Source organism: Homarus americanus, unplaced genomic scaffold (genome assembly GCF_018991925.1).
Source record: "Homarus americanus isolate GMGI-L3 unplaced genomic scaffold, GMGI_Hamer_2.0 scaffold36188, whole genome shotgun sequence".
Classification (NCBI taxonomy): domain Eukaryota; kingdom Metazoa; phylum Arthropoda; class Malacostraca; order Decapoda; family Nephropidae; genus Homarus; species Homarus americanus.
Genome location: NW_024718183.1, coordinates 5,195,555 through 5,208,075, shown reverse-complemented (window position 1 = coordinate 5,208,075; position 12,521 = coordinate 5,195,555). Strand labels below are relative to the sequence as shown.

At 42.1% G+C, this 12,521-nt stretch overlaps 1 protein-coding gene across 1 annotated transcript in view; it reads left to right on the top strand.

The window, feature by feature from the left end:
- The first annotated feature begins 9,705 nt into the window (after nt 1-9,705).
- LOC121859286 (aldo-keto reductase family 1 member C18-like) overlaps nt 9,706-12,521 on the top strand; it is a 29,552-nt gene continuing 26,736 nt past the window's right edge. The window contains exon 1 of the mRNA XM_042356063.1: nt 9,706-9,905. Coding sequence (XP_042211997.1) covers nt 9,822-9,905 — 84 coding nt within the window. The 5' untranslated portion in view covers nt 9,706-9,821. The remainder of the gene's footprint in view (nt 9,906-12,521) is intronic.

Sequence of the window (12,521 nt, the reverse complement as noted above, 5' to 3'; positions counted from 1 at the left end):
ACCACCACAATAACCATCACCATAACAACCACACTACCACAACCAGCACCACCACAATAACCATCACCACAATAACCATCACCATAATAACCATCACCAAAACACCATCACTATAACAACCAGCACCAGTACCAAAACCAGCACCAGTACCACAACCAGCACCCCTACCACAACCAGCACCACAATAACCATCACCATAACAACCATTACCACTACCACAACCAGCACCACTACCACAACCAGCACCACCACAATAACCATCACCATAACAACCATCACCACTACCACAACCAGCACCACCACAATAACCATCACCATAAAAACCATCACTATAACAACCATCACCACTACCACAACCAGCACCACCACAATAACCATCACCACAATAACCATCACCATAAAAACCATCACTATAACAATCAGCACCAGTACCACAACCAGCACCACCGCAATAACCATCACCACAATAACCATCACTATAACAATCAGCACCACTACCACAACCAGCACCACAATAACTGTTGTAAGTCAAAATATCAGTGTTCACATCCCCAAAGAATACACCAGTTGTGAAATTTTATTTTTCTAACATGGGTTTAGTTATTAAATATCATAAGAAAATATATTATGATTTTGAAAAATAAACTTTCGTGGGCCTTCCTTGTCTGGGTGGTCGTAGCCGTCGCGTTGTGGGGACGCTTCCGTAATGCTGACCTTGAGCAAGCCATTCGGGTCATGGCGCACCAGGTGGTGGTGATCCACGGGGAGCACCGCTGGGGTGGTGCTCCCGATGTTGACCTCCATGAAGATTGGTTCATCTCCAAGTGGGAGTATGTTCCGCTGGTAGGTGAGATCATAACGAGACTGTTAAAGGAAGCGCAGAAGGACTACCTGGCCGAACTCTTAGTCAAGGTTCACCAAGAGGCGGCCGAAAGGTCTAAATTAAACACTCTTCTCTTTACCCTATTAGTGGGAGCCGTGATGTTTATTTTGCTGAGTTTGATCTGCGGGTGCAAAGCTCTACTCGAGAGCATCTTGGGCAGTGAGCAGCTCCAGGACTGTGATCAGCCCCAGGGCAGCTGTGAGCTGTGTTACTGTGATCAGCCCCAGGGCAGCTGTGAGCTGTGTTACTGTGATCAGCCCCAGGGCAGCTGTGAGCTGTGTTACTGTGATCAGCCCCAAGGCAGCTGTGAGCAATATTGCTGTGAGCAGCCCCAGGGCAGAAAAGGGTTACTCCGAAAGAAACTTAAATATAATATTGACACTCCATCCTTCACCGATGGGCTGTCAAAAGAATATTGTTTTAAAAAACTGGTAAAGGGCAAAACAATGCTCAGTGAAGGTGAGTTTGCCACCCTTTATTCTTTACCAGACGGAATGTACCCGGAGCATTCAACACTCTGTTCAAAAGTATTCAAAACTTTTCACGGCAACGTGGCTATGGCCGAAAGGGAGGCAAACACACTCAAGTGCCTCAAGGGAGTCAAAGGTGTCCCAAATCTGGTGTGCCTATACCCGTCGGTCCCTGCCATAGTGATGACACAACCGCCAGGCACAACCCTCAGGCACTGGGCTCGCGCGATCACCAAGAAAACCAAAGACATCAATACCTTAAAAATTCTATTTGACGTCATTAAAATTGTAAAAAATATACACAATTTCTTGGTGATCCATAATTTCATCAACGAGGAAAATGTAAGTGTCGATATCTCAGCAGACGGCAAAATAAAAACTACCTTACTAGACTTTAGTCTAGCAGGGTTCCTTTCGACTGAAGAAACTATGAAGGTATCAGAGGTTCATCCCTTCATAACCCACGGAAAATATCCGGGCCCCTACAACGAGAAAATTCGCCAGGATGAACACTGGTGGGTGGCCCCGGAATTATATTATGAAGGGAAAGAATCTTTTAAATCAGATGTTTTTTCTACTTCGGTCATGTGTTCCTCATTGCTGGGGTCGCTCAAAAGAAAACCACAGCAATCCCTGTTGACATTGGTCGAACGGGGTTTGTCCCACTCTCCTCATCAGCGGCCCACAATGAATGAACTTCTAAAAAATATAGAAAGGGAAATTTCCCTGCGCATTAATAAAAGTACCCTAACCCCTTTGATTCATACCCCTGAAGAACAAGTGTTTTATGACTTTATAGACGTCAAAATCTTGTCGGGGGAAAGGATACTTGCGGCAGGGGAATTCTCCACGAGTTTCACCTTATCGAAGAACTTATTCCCTCAACACCCCCAGGTCTGCTTAAAAATCTTCAATACCTTCCAGGGCAACCTGCAGATGGCCGAAAGAGAGACCAAAACTCTCATGTGGCTCAAGAGAATAAAAGGCGTTCCAAATGTCCTGAGGCTATGTCCGGAACTCCCAGGTCTCATCGTCACAACACCAGTCGACACAACTCTAAGGCGGTGGGGTCACCTAGGCTACATCACAACCGACGATAAAATGTTCTTTGGCATTCTAATAAAAATAATAGAGGTAGTACAAGACGTCCACGATTTAGGTGTGATACACAACTATATAATGAACGATAACATAAATATAGAAATATCGGCCAATAATAAAATTAAAATTACCCTTTGTAACTTTAGTTTATCGTCTACGGACGTCCTGTCAGTAGGGGGTAAAAGTAATATAAATGAAGTTTACCCCTTCATAACACGGGATATGAGCCCCTCTTGCTGGGCGGTGAAGGAAAAAACCCGCGAAACTGATCGATGGTGGGTGGCCCCAGAACTTTACCATGACGGGAAGGCTTCACCTGCCTCCGATATTTATTCACTCTGCACCCTACTAAAACCCATGATATGGGATGTGAGACACAAGCTACCGGAATTCGATGGTTTAGTTAATCTAGGCACCTCGAATAACCCCAATCGTCGTCCAACGACGACCGATCTTTTAAAAGAACTATACAGGCTCCCCTACTGATAAGGCCAAGCTCAAAATTGAATGTATTTTCTTTTTCTATATACTGTATTCCGCTGCCCCAAAATTTTTGGTATAGTCATAAAAAAAAAGTTCTCTTGATGATTAGACACGCCAGCTCGCTTTACCTGAAGATTAACCACCCTATCGTTAACTTAACCCCCAGGAATAGTGTTAGTGTGTTTAATGTTCGGCATAATTTAAGGTATCCCTTAGGCACTTTATTCTGGCCATTGCCAGATAGTTTTAATCAGCTGAGGGGAACCCCTGCCCTCTAAATGGTTAATACAGTCAAATCCATCGTAAGCTAACGTAAAACAAATGTTAATCAAGAACTCCCCCAACAATGCAGGCTGCTGCATTTACAAGGTTCCTTGTGTCATGGTTTTGGGTGGTAGTAAGAGTGGATTACATTATATAAAGATAATAATATGTCGTATTTCTTATTTCTTACCGTAGAGTTCGATACCTTCACACTGATTACTTACAGGAGATTATGACGTATCTACGTAGAAGTTCACTCCACCACTCGACATTCCATGATTCATACTTGATAAATGATGATTTAATGAATTCCATTAATTTCCAACATCCATCTAAGTTATTGGTTATACTTTGTCATAACCAATCAGTCATTACCTTGAGTAATAATAAGATTGGATCACAGATACGGGCAGATAATTGCACTTACATTTATTTGTCAAGCTTCCATACAATGATTTACAATTTGCATGGATATATGAATCACCCACGTTCAAGCTGTAATAAAATTAATCTTCTAAAAGAGGGAATTTTCAACTTGGGAACACATGTGATTACTCTACTATGGGTATGACTTCACAGAGCCTTAATACTCTTGGGTTACCACACATAGTCTCGCGTCACTGACAGTCACTGTAGTGTAGACGGTTGTCGCGGCAAGGAGAACTGGTAAGCGTGACTTGAATTAACCACTAAGGTGCAATAGACCAGCCTGGATTGCTTTTGTCGCAACCAGGCTTCCACAAGTGATATTTCCACGGGGATAACAACCTAGGTTAACATGCTTAGTCTTGTGTCGACGACGGTCCACAGTAAAGGGTGGCGGTGGAGGGCTCTGTGTGGTGTGGTGTCCCGCTCCCTTTCAGGAGGGAGAGGATGGGGAAGACGTCTTAACTAACCCATGGCCAATGGGATACTACTTAAAATGAGGTTTTTGGCAGGGTTGCCAACTCGGATTTTCAAATGTCGCTAGGCTGGTACCTAAAAGTAGCTAATTGTCGCTAAATCTTCCATGGAAAGTCGCTAGCTATTATTCCCCCCCTTCAGTAATTTGATGCAAATAAAATTTTCATAATGCCGACTATAATGGACGGAGTATAAATAAAATGCATTATGTAAAAATAAAAATATATATTTTTTAATGTTTAATGTGCACACTTACCTATTATTCAATAGTAATTGCATCCCAGTCCTCTTTGTAGTCGTCGGCAGTGTGAACAACTGTAGAACTGGAAGCATGTGAAGTGCTTGGTTCAGGTTCTCTTGTAACTGTATGCCTCCACAGTCCCTATCTTTCTTAAAATATCACTAGGAAGTTCATAACTTGCACAACAGGTGTTCTGTCTTTTTAACCCATACTTTATTGTAAGAATTGCCTTTAATGTCGATAGTTTCATTTTGTTGCGCAATTTTGATTTCACAAAGTTCATATTACTAAATGTGCGCTCTACATCTGCGTTTGAATGCGGAAGAGATAAGGCAGCGAGTGCAATTTCAGCCAGATCATGGTAAGGGTTTTCACCTGTCGCATCTCTGTAATTTGCCACTTCTGACCACAATTTTAGGGTGTTAGATGCATGGACGGGCTGACATCAAGTGATCAGGAAATAGACGTGTCCCTCCTTCTGTACCACGACCCGTTCAAATGTATTAAACTTTTCTTATTATTTATTGTCCCCGTAACCCCGTTGCTATATATTATGGCTCGAAATTAGGAAAACTGAGTTTACATGGACAGTCCAAAAGTATCCAGAAAGTCGCTAGATTTCTGTGGCTATCTCTAGATTTGAGACAAGTCGCAAATCGCTCTAAAATGTCGCTAGAAAAAAACAAAAAACTCTAGATCTAGCTACAAAGTCGCTAAGTTGGCAACTCTGGTTTTTGGGCGTGAAGCGATGAACAGTACAACACTGTCTACTGTCCCCCCCCCCCCCTAAAGGCTGGCTAACATACACTAATGGAAAATATATGTCCCAGTTATGCCTCGCCGGGTGTCTTATCTCTAGTAAAACAAACTTTGGAGTTGGTTGAGTGGGTAAACCTAACGCAACCCATGACACCTTGCAAGGAATGTAATATGTTTTACTTAGGCCAGACAGGTAAAGATCTTGTAACTAGACTTAAACAACATAAATAAAGTGTTAGGACAGGCCAGGAATCTAATGCTCTGTTTGTTCATTTGAGGGATAATAAGCATTGCATTGACTGGGATAATGCCTCCTCAATATTACCTTGTAATTCAATTGACAGTAGGAACATTATAGAATCCAGTCTCATTAAACATACCGAATCCGTCAACATGAATTTGAGTAATGGTATGTACAAACTGGATTATTTCGTAATTAAGAAGATTTGTAACCAGGTGAGAAGGTTGGGCCATCTTACCCTCTGACCTGACTACCGACTGCTGTGGTGCTTATGAAGATTAGTAGGGTCACTGCCTAGTGACTGGACCATTGTGGACACTCACTGTCCCCTAGGGACTTGATCTCACTCTCCTCTACTGTATATATATGCCTTGTTATGTATTTCTCCTTAGTCTGTACTCACCCCTGAAGATGTGAATTACACGAAAGCGCTTGGGAACTTCGTGTTTTCTTGTTTCCTTTTGGTTATCAGCATATACCTGGATCACGCGCACCTCCATTTAGGTCTCGAAATTTTCATCCGGAAGTAATTTTTAAAAATAATCAAAAGTCCGGAATTTCAGCTTCCACCATTTTCTCCACGGACAAAAAAACAACACCCTGCAAAATACAGTGTACTTAGCAAATGCTGCAGCTTCTGAGAATGTGGGTGGAGCGGGTTTATTACTAAGAGCAGAGACGTTACCGAGAACAAATTCTGGCTTGAATGTCATGTACACTAATACTGACACGTTCCTTGATAAGAGGGAGGAGTTTGAAACACTACTAAGAGTACACCAACCAGATATTGTAGGAGTTGTAGAACTGTTGTACAAGAACAGGAGAATCGACCCAGAGGAATGTGAGTTCAGTATTGCTGGATATGACTCATTTACGAACCTAACTCAAGAATCCTGCAGGAGGGGTGTGGTTATCTACGCTAGGCAAGACCTTAGAGCCAGCCAGGCGAGGGTACAGGGAGAGGATGTTTTTGAAGAGTCCAAGTGGTGTAAAATTAAATTAAAGGGAGGGGACTTACTTATCGTCGGGTGTATCTACAGATCCCCGAACTGTGGCCCACTAAATCAAAGGAACTTAAGAACCTTAATAAACAATGCGGCGATGCTCAACCCCAGCCACCTCCTTATCATGGGGGACTTTAACTATGGCGACATCGACTGGAGAAACGAGTCAACCCCGAATGACTTGAATAATCCTGCTACTTTTTTTGTAGAAACTCTGAGAGATAATTTTCTGTTCCAACATGTGAGAGACCCGACACATTACAGAGGGGAGCAAACACCCAAGCCACTTGACCTCATCATAACAAACGAGGAGGGTATGGTGGCCAAACTGGAACACCTTGCCCCAGTTGGCATCAGTCACCATACAGTGTTGTCATTCAGATTTAACTGTTACCTAGTTCAAGATAAGGCCAGGCCAAGGTGCAAATATTACAAGGGAAATTACAATGGGATGAGGGAAGAGATGAGGGGTATCAACTGGCCTGACTTATTAAGGTACAAGAACGCAGACACTACGCTGAATATCATAACTAGTAAAATGACCCATTTGATCGATAAATATATACCCAAGACCAAACCCAGTGCTTCTAGGAATACGAGGGGATCCCTACACATGAACCATGCGGCGGTCGACAAAATTAAGAAGAAAACCCAGAAATTCAAGACGTGGGTTGGGTCAAACGATGAGCAAGACAGGAGGATGTATGCAAGAGCCAGAAACCAAGCAAAGATAGAGTGTAGGAGGGCTGAAAAGGAGTTCCAAAGGCTGGTTGCACGCGAGGTCAAGTCAAACCCAAAGGCGTTTTACCGCTATGCAAAGTCGAAATTGAAAACGCGAGTAGGAGTATCAGACCTGAGGCTTGAAGATGGTAGTTACGCAGATTCTGACCAGGATAAAGCTGAGGCATTGAACAGCTTCTTTTCCTCAGTGTTCACAAGAGAGGATGCAACTAACCTTCCTGCGTTTGAGGACAGACGGTTCGACACAGCACTGACCCACATTGTGTTCACAGAAGAGGGTATTAGAAATAAACTGTCCAGGCTAAAGGTCCATAAGAGTCCTGGACCTGACATGGTGCATCCTAGAGTGCTAAGGGAGCTGTGCAACGAGCTTGCAGAGCCCCTGAAGATTCTGTTTTGTAAATGCCTGGATGAACAAATGGTCCCCAGTGAATGGAAAGTGGCTTATGTGAGTCCTATCTTCAAGAAGGGCGATAGGCACTCCACGAACAACTATAGACCGGTGAGCCTGACCAGCATAATATGTAAAGTACTTGAGAGTATTATCAGAGATGCAGCGATGGAACATCTACTACGAAACAACCTTGTAAAAGATTGCCAACACGGTTTTATGCCGGGGCGCTCTTGCTTGACACAATTGCTCAAGGTATTGGATATTTGGACCCATATTCTAGAACGGGGTGGTAATATCGACAATATTTACCTAGATTTTGCCAAGGCTTTCGACAGTGTACCCCACGAAAGGCTGAAAATCAAACTGGAAGGGTACGGAATTCGGGGAAATGTCCTAGCGTGGATAGAAGACTTTCTACATGACCGCAAGCAATGTGTGGTGATTAATGGCACGAAATCGTCATCTGTACCTGTAACAAGTGGGGTACCGCAGGGTAGTGTATTGGGCCCGCTGTTGTTTGTTTGTTTCATAAATGATATGCCTGACGTTGTACACTCCTCCATACAAATGTTTGCCGATGACGCCAAGTTATTTCGGGAAATTAAGAACCAAGCGGACTGTGAAGAGCTGCAGAAGGACCTCTGTGGGCTCCAGGAATGGTCGAAGGAATGGCTGCTGAGATTCAATGTCACGAAGTGTAAGAGGATGCACCTGGGGCGTACCAACGGTAAGGAGGCGTACCATATGTCCCAACGGGATGAAGAAAATGTACTAGTTGAGACTGTGTGTGAGAAGGACCTAGGTGTGTATGTTGACAATGAGCTGAAGTTCTCGGGCCATTGTGAGAAGAAGGTAAATCAGGCAAATAAATTATTGGGTCTTATAAGAAGGTCGTTCAGATATCTAGACGGTCCGTCCCTCGTGACGATCTTCAGGAGTGAAGTGCTTCCCCATCTGGAGTACTGTCACCCCATCTGGTCCCCGAGATATGCTAGGGACTGTCAGTTGGTTGAAAATGTTCAAAGGAGGGCCACCAAACTGGTGCCTGCACTTCGGCATCTCAGCTACCCTGAGAGATTGGAGCGCCTGAACTTGCCTAGCTTATACTACAGACGGGCAAGGGGGGACCTAGTTGAGGTTTATAAGCATCTCAGGGGGCACTACTCAGTTGAGTGTCCTTACTTGGAGCTGGCGGACGCTCGCCCCACAAGGGGTCACAGCTCAAGATTGAAGAAGCCGCAAGTCCAGAAAACCGTGAGGGCAAACTTTTTCGGAGTGAGGGTTGTAAACTCTTGGAACAATCTACCAGAGAGTGTTGTGACGGCACCGAGTGTGAGCTCTTTCAAGAAAGACTTGACCAACACTGGAGCGGGTTCAGGTACATTCAGGAGCCGGTGCATGCCCAGTATTTGCCAACAGTGCGTGACAGAGACGTGACCGATCGCCCGGGCGGCTAGCGAGCCGACCTTTTGGTGAAGAATATAAAGGAAAAGAGACGTGACCGATCGCCCAAGCGGCTAACAAGCCGATCAGTGGCGAAGAGGATGAAAGTGAAAATGACGAGAGAGAGAGACTGTGAGAGAGGGGAGGTGGAAACCGTAGAGATCTCGTTCAGTTTTCGTCAGGTGATAAGTCACGTGTACGCGTGTACGGTGTTGTCAACTTAGCTGCTAGCAGTGTTTGGGGTAACCTGTAGTGCCATGTACTGCTTTTCCTTGTTCTTCAGCCACGCGCATTATTAAATTTTTTTGTATTTAGTGCTATTACAGCCATAAATGAAATGTTGAAAGTATACTGTATTTTTCTTATGGCTTTTTCACACTGTAGCATTTGTTTTTCTTGTCCTGCATTTAAGGCATTTTAGCAATTTTCAACCATAATCTTGATGTGATGGGCACATCAAGTCACACACACAGTGGGGGAAGAAGACTGCAGCTAAGGGAATGAAGATATTCAGCCTTAAGCAAAGGTAATTTTTTTTTATTTTTAAGATTTCTTTACCATGAATGTTGTATATTAGCCTACATTAAAAACACAATGCAATACAGTACACCGATACTATATATATATATATATATATATATATATATTATATATATATATATATATATATATATATATATATATATATATATATATATATATATATATAAGCCCGAGGCATAGGGGAATGTAGGGGAATTTCATCGCTTGTGTAGGGCTGAGGAGTCTCGAGGGGTTGGCAACCCTGGTCAGCAGTCAGCACACTGTACAGTTGAGCAGAAGAGAGGAGAGCGCTCTTGAGAGGTGGTGTATGATCGTCACAGTCTTGTGTATTGTTCTTAAGGTTTGTCATCGATGACTGTCCGTTACACAAACAAGTATGAATTATGCGGAGCGCCACATTCCGTCCCGTGTCTGGGATACAGCACCATAGTGAACGTAAGCAATGGTAGTTTTCTCGTGTCCTTCTCAATTAGTGAATTTTGTGTTTAGATTTAGGCTGCTTAACTGGGGGACTACACAATCGACGCGTAAATTTTGTTTTTGTTTATTCTTGTTATATTTTCATCAGTGAGTTCTGATTTAATAATCATTTTTATGGGCTTCGTTTGTTAGATAATTAGGCGACTAGGCGCGCACTACTTTCGTCTGTCTCGGTGTGTGGCGCCACAGCCAATCGACTCTACGAGCGTGAACTTCACGCTAGTCGCCAGTGTACTAGTGTATCTTTATGAGCCACATAAGTGTGATGGCTATTCTCACGTACACAAAAATGTATAATACACCATATAATTGTAAATTCTTTGTTTAATATGCCGGGGAATCCGGAGGATTCATGAGCCTCACTGCTAAGAAGTTAGGTAAGGTTAGGTAGGTTTCTTTGGTTAGTTGGTGAGGTCTTACATTGCTTGTTTTTCTTAGCAACTAAGGTTAGATTATATTTAATTTAGAAATAAACACCCTTTAACACATTTTCCATAACTTCGGCAGTCTTCTATAAATTAGCGATATTGCTGCATTTTAAAATTCAGTTTTTTATGTAAAATCAGCGGCTGTAAAATCGAAAATATAATTCATAGTGAATATTTTGCCGTGACAGGCTAAGTTTTTACTAACACTATTTTACCATGAGTGCGCTCTGATTGGTTACCAGTTAAGTTCTTCCCGTTTAATATGACGGGAGGGGGTCCTCCTCCCCCGGCCAGGAAGTTTGGTTGATTAGGTCAGGTTCTAGTAAATGTCGCCTTTTTATAATGAGAACTTCTGTGGAAAAAATGAACAAAATTGAACAACTCATTCTGGTTAAGTATGTTCATAGCTACACAACGATAAACTCTCGGCGAAATAAATACCAAATACTGCCACTCGCAGTCACATATCGTTCTAGCGTTGTTAGCTGGTAAATTTTTTCAGTATACTGTACACATAACCAGCCATGATTTTTCTATATTTGGTGGATAGGAGTAGTGATTTGGTAATCATTGACGACTGACCCGCCGGCGATTTAGCATATTAAACGATTATGACGCTGCAATTTCAGTTTTTTAGAGAACTCGTAGTTTGTGCAAATGGGTTTTTATTTTATTTATTTTTTATAAGCCAATGCAACCAAACCCAACCTTAACATAAAACCAAGGATAAATTATAACCTGCCGTGGGCAGACTTACTGAGACAGGAGATTGTGCTGTGATCTTAGCGAATGTTGCCGCTTTTTATCCTTAAAAATACTTTCTTGTTACACTGGAACAAATTCCTCTTTGGTCTTTTTTGAAGGAAGTGATGCCATAGTCTTCAAAAAACTGGAGGGCGAGATCGTCGTTCCCCATGAATTTGCAAATTACGTCCCTATAAGACCGGCATCTCCCTTCACATGCCATTGTGAAAATGAATCTGGCGTGGAAAGCTAGGCGAGCGGCAAGGAGCTCAGCCGCAGTGGCTTGTGTTGAAATACATGTAGTACGTTCATATGATTGGCTGTTTACAAAAGGGGATGAGACGTCACCGCTGCATTACCGCCGAGAAGATAAAGTAAATATCTACTAAACGAAGCATTTGCACAAGAAATGATTATCTATCAATACTCACTGGTGAAAATAGAATTAGAAATGAACACCAAAACAAGTAACTCGTCAGCCAGTCAGTCGTCAATAGGGAAATAAAGGAAAAAGAGCTATAGTTTTCCATTGGATTTTTTATTTATTTTTTAGATTTTTTAACTTCCATTTCACTTGAAAGTAATTTTGATCACATAGTAGGCAGGGCTTTTAAGTAGAGGGGAATTGTGGGATAAAAACACAAAAACTGACATAGGTATAGTGCAGTACAGTATACTGTACCTACCTAACCTGGTAAATTAACTGGGGAAACTCGAAGGACAACCTGTCCATAAGAGACCTGCCTCTGGTCACCCCACTGTGTAAACCCAAGTTAATCCAAAAAGTTAAACGAAAAAAAAATAGGAAACCTAAAGAAACCAAGCCTGAAATAGAAGAGCAATAAACTGAGTAAGAAGTAGGCAACGTATATCCTCATGATATTGAAAAGTTAAAAATAACTCCAACTGTAACTTTCTAACGGAAACGCTTTCAGTAAAATATTTTTTCTGTCTCTCCATATAAAAATTTGGAGTCAAATAATGTAATAATGATTTTTCTTCAGATTGTTGGCCATGTACATGTAGTAACAAATTATGAAACAAATTACGTAACGAATTACTGTAACAAATTAAATGTGTTCGTTTGTTCCTTTTTAATCTTTATTTACTTATATTTATATTCCTTATTCTTACTTTTTCACTTACTCTTACTCTTTCTTTTACATATTCCTGCTATTATTTCTCTTGAGAGGTGGAGAGGGTGAGGGAGGTAATTGTTTATGGTTTGAGGAGAGGGTGTGAAGGGAGAGGGAGGAGAGAGTGAGTGGGAGAGGGAATTAAGATAAAATATTTTAGAGGGGAAATATGAAATACTTATTATTTAGAATTTACTGTATCACTATCACTGCATAATACCATAGACATGCATGACAATGGTGTAGTCAACACGGAATTAAGA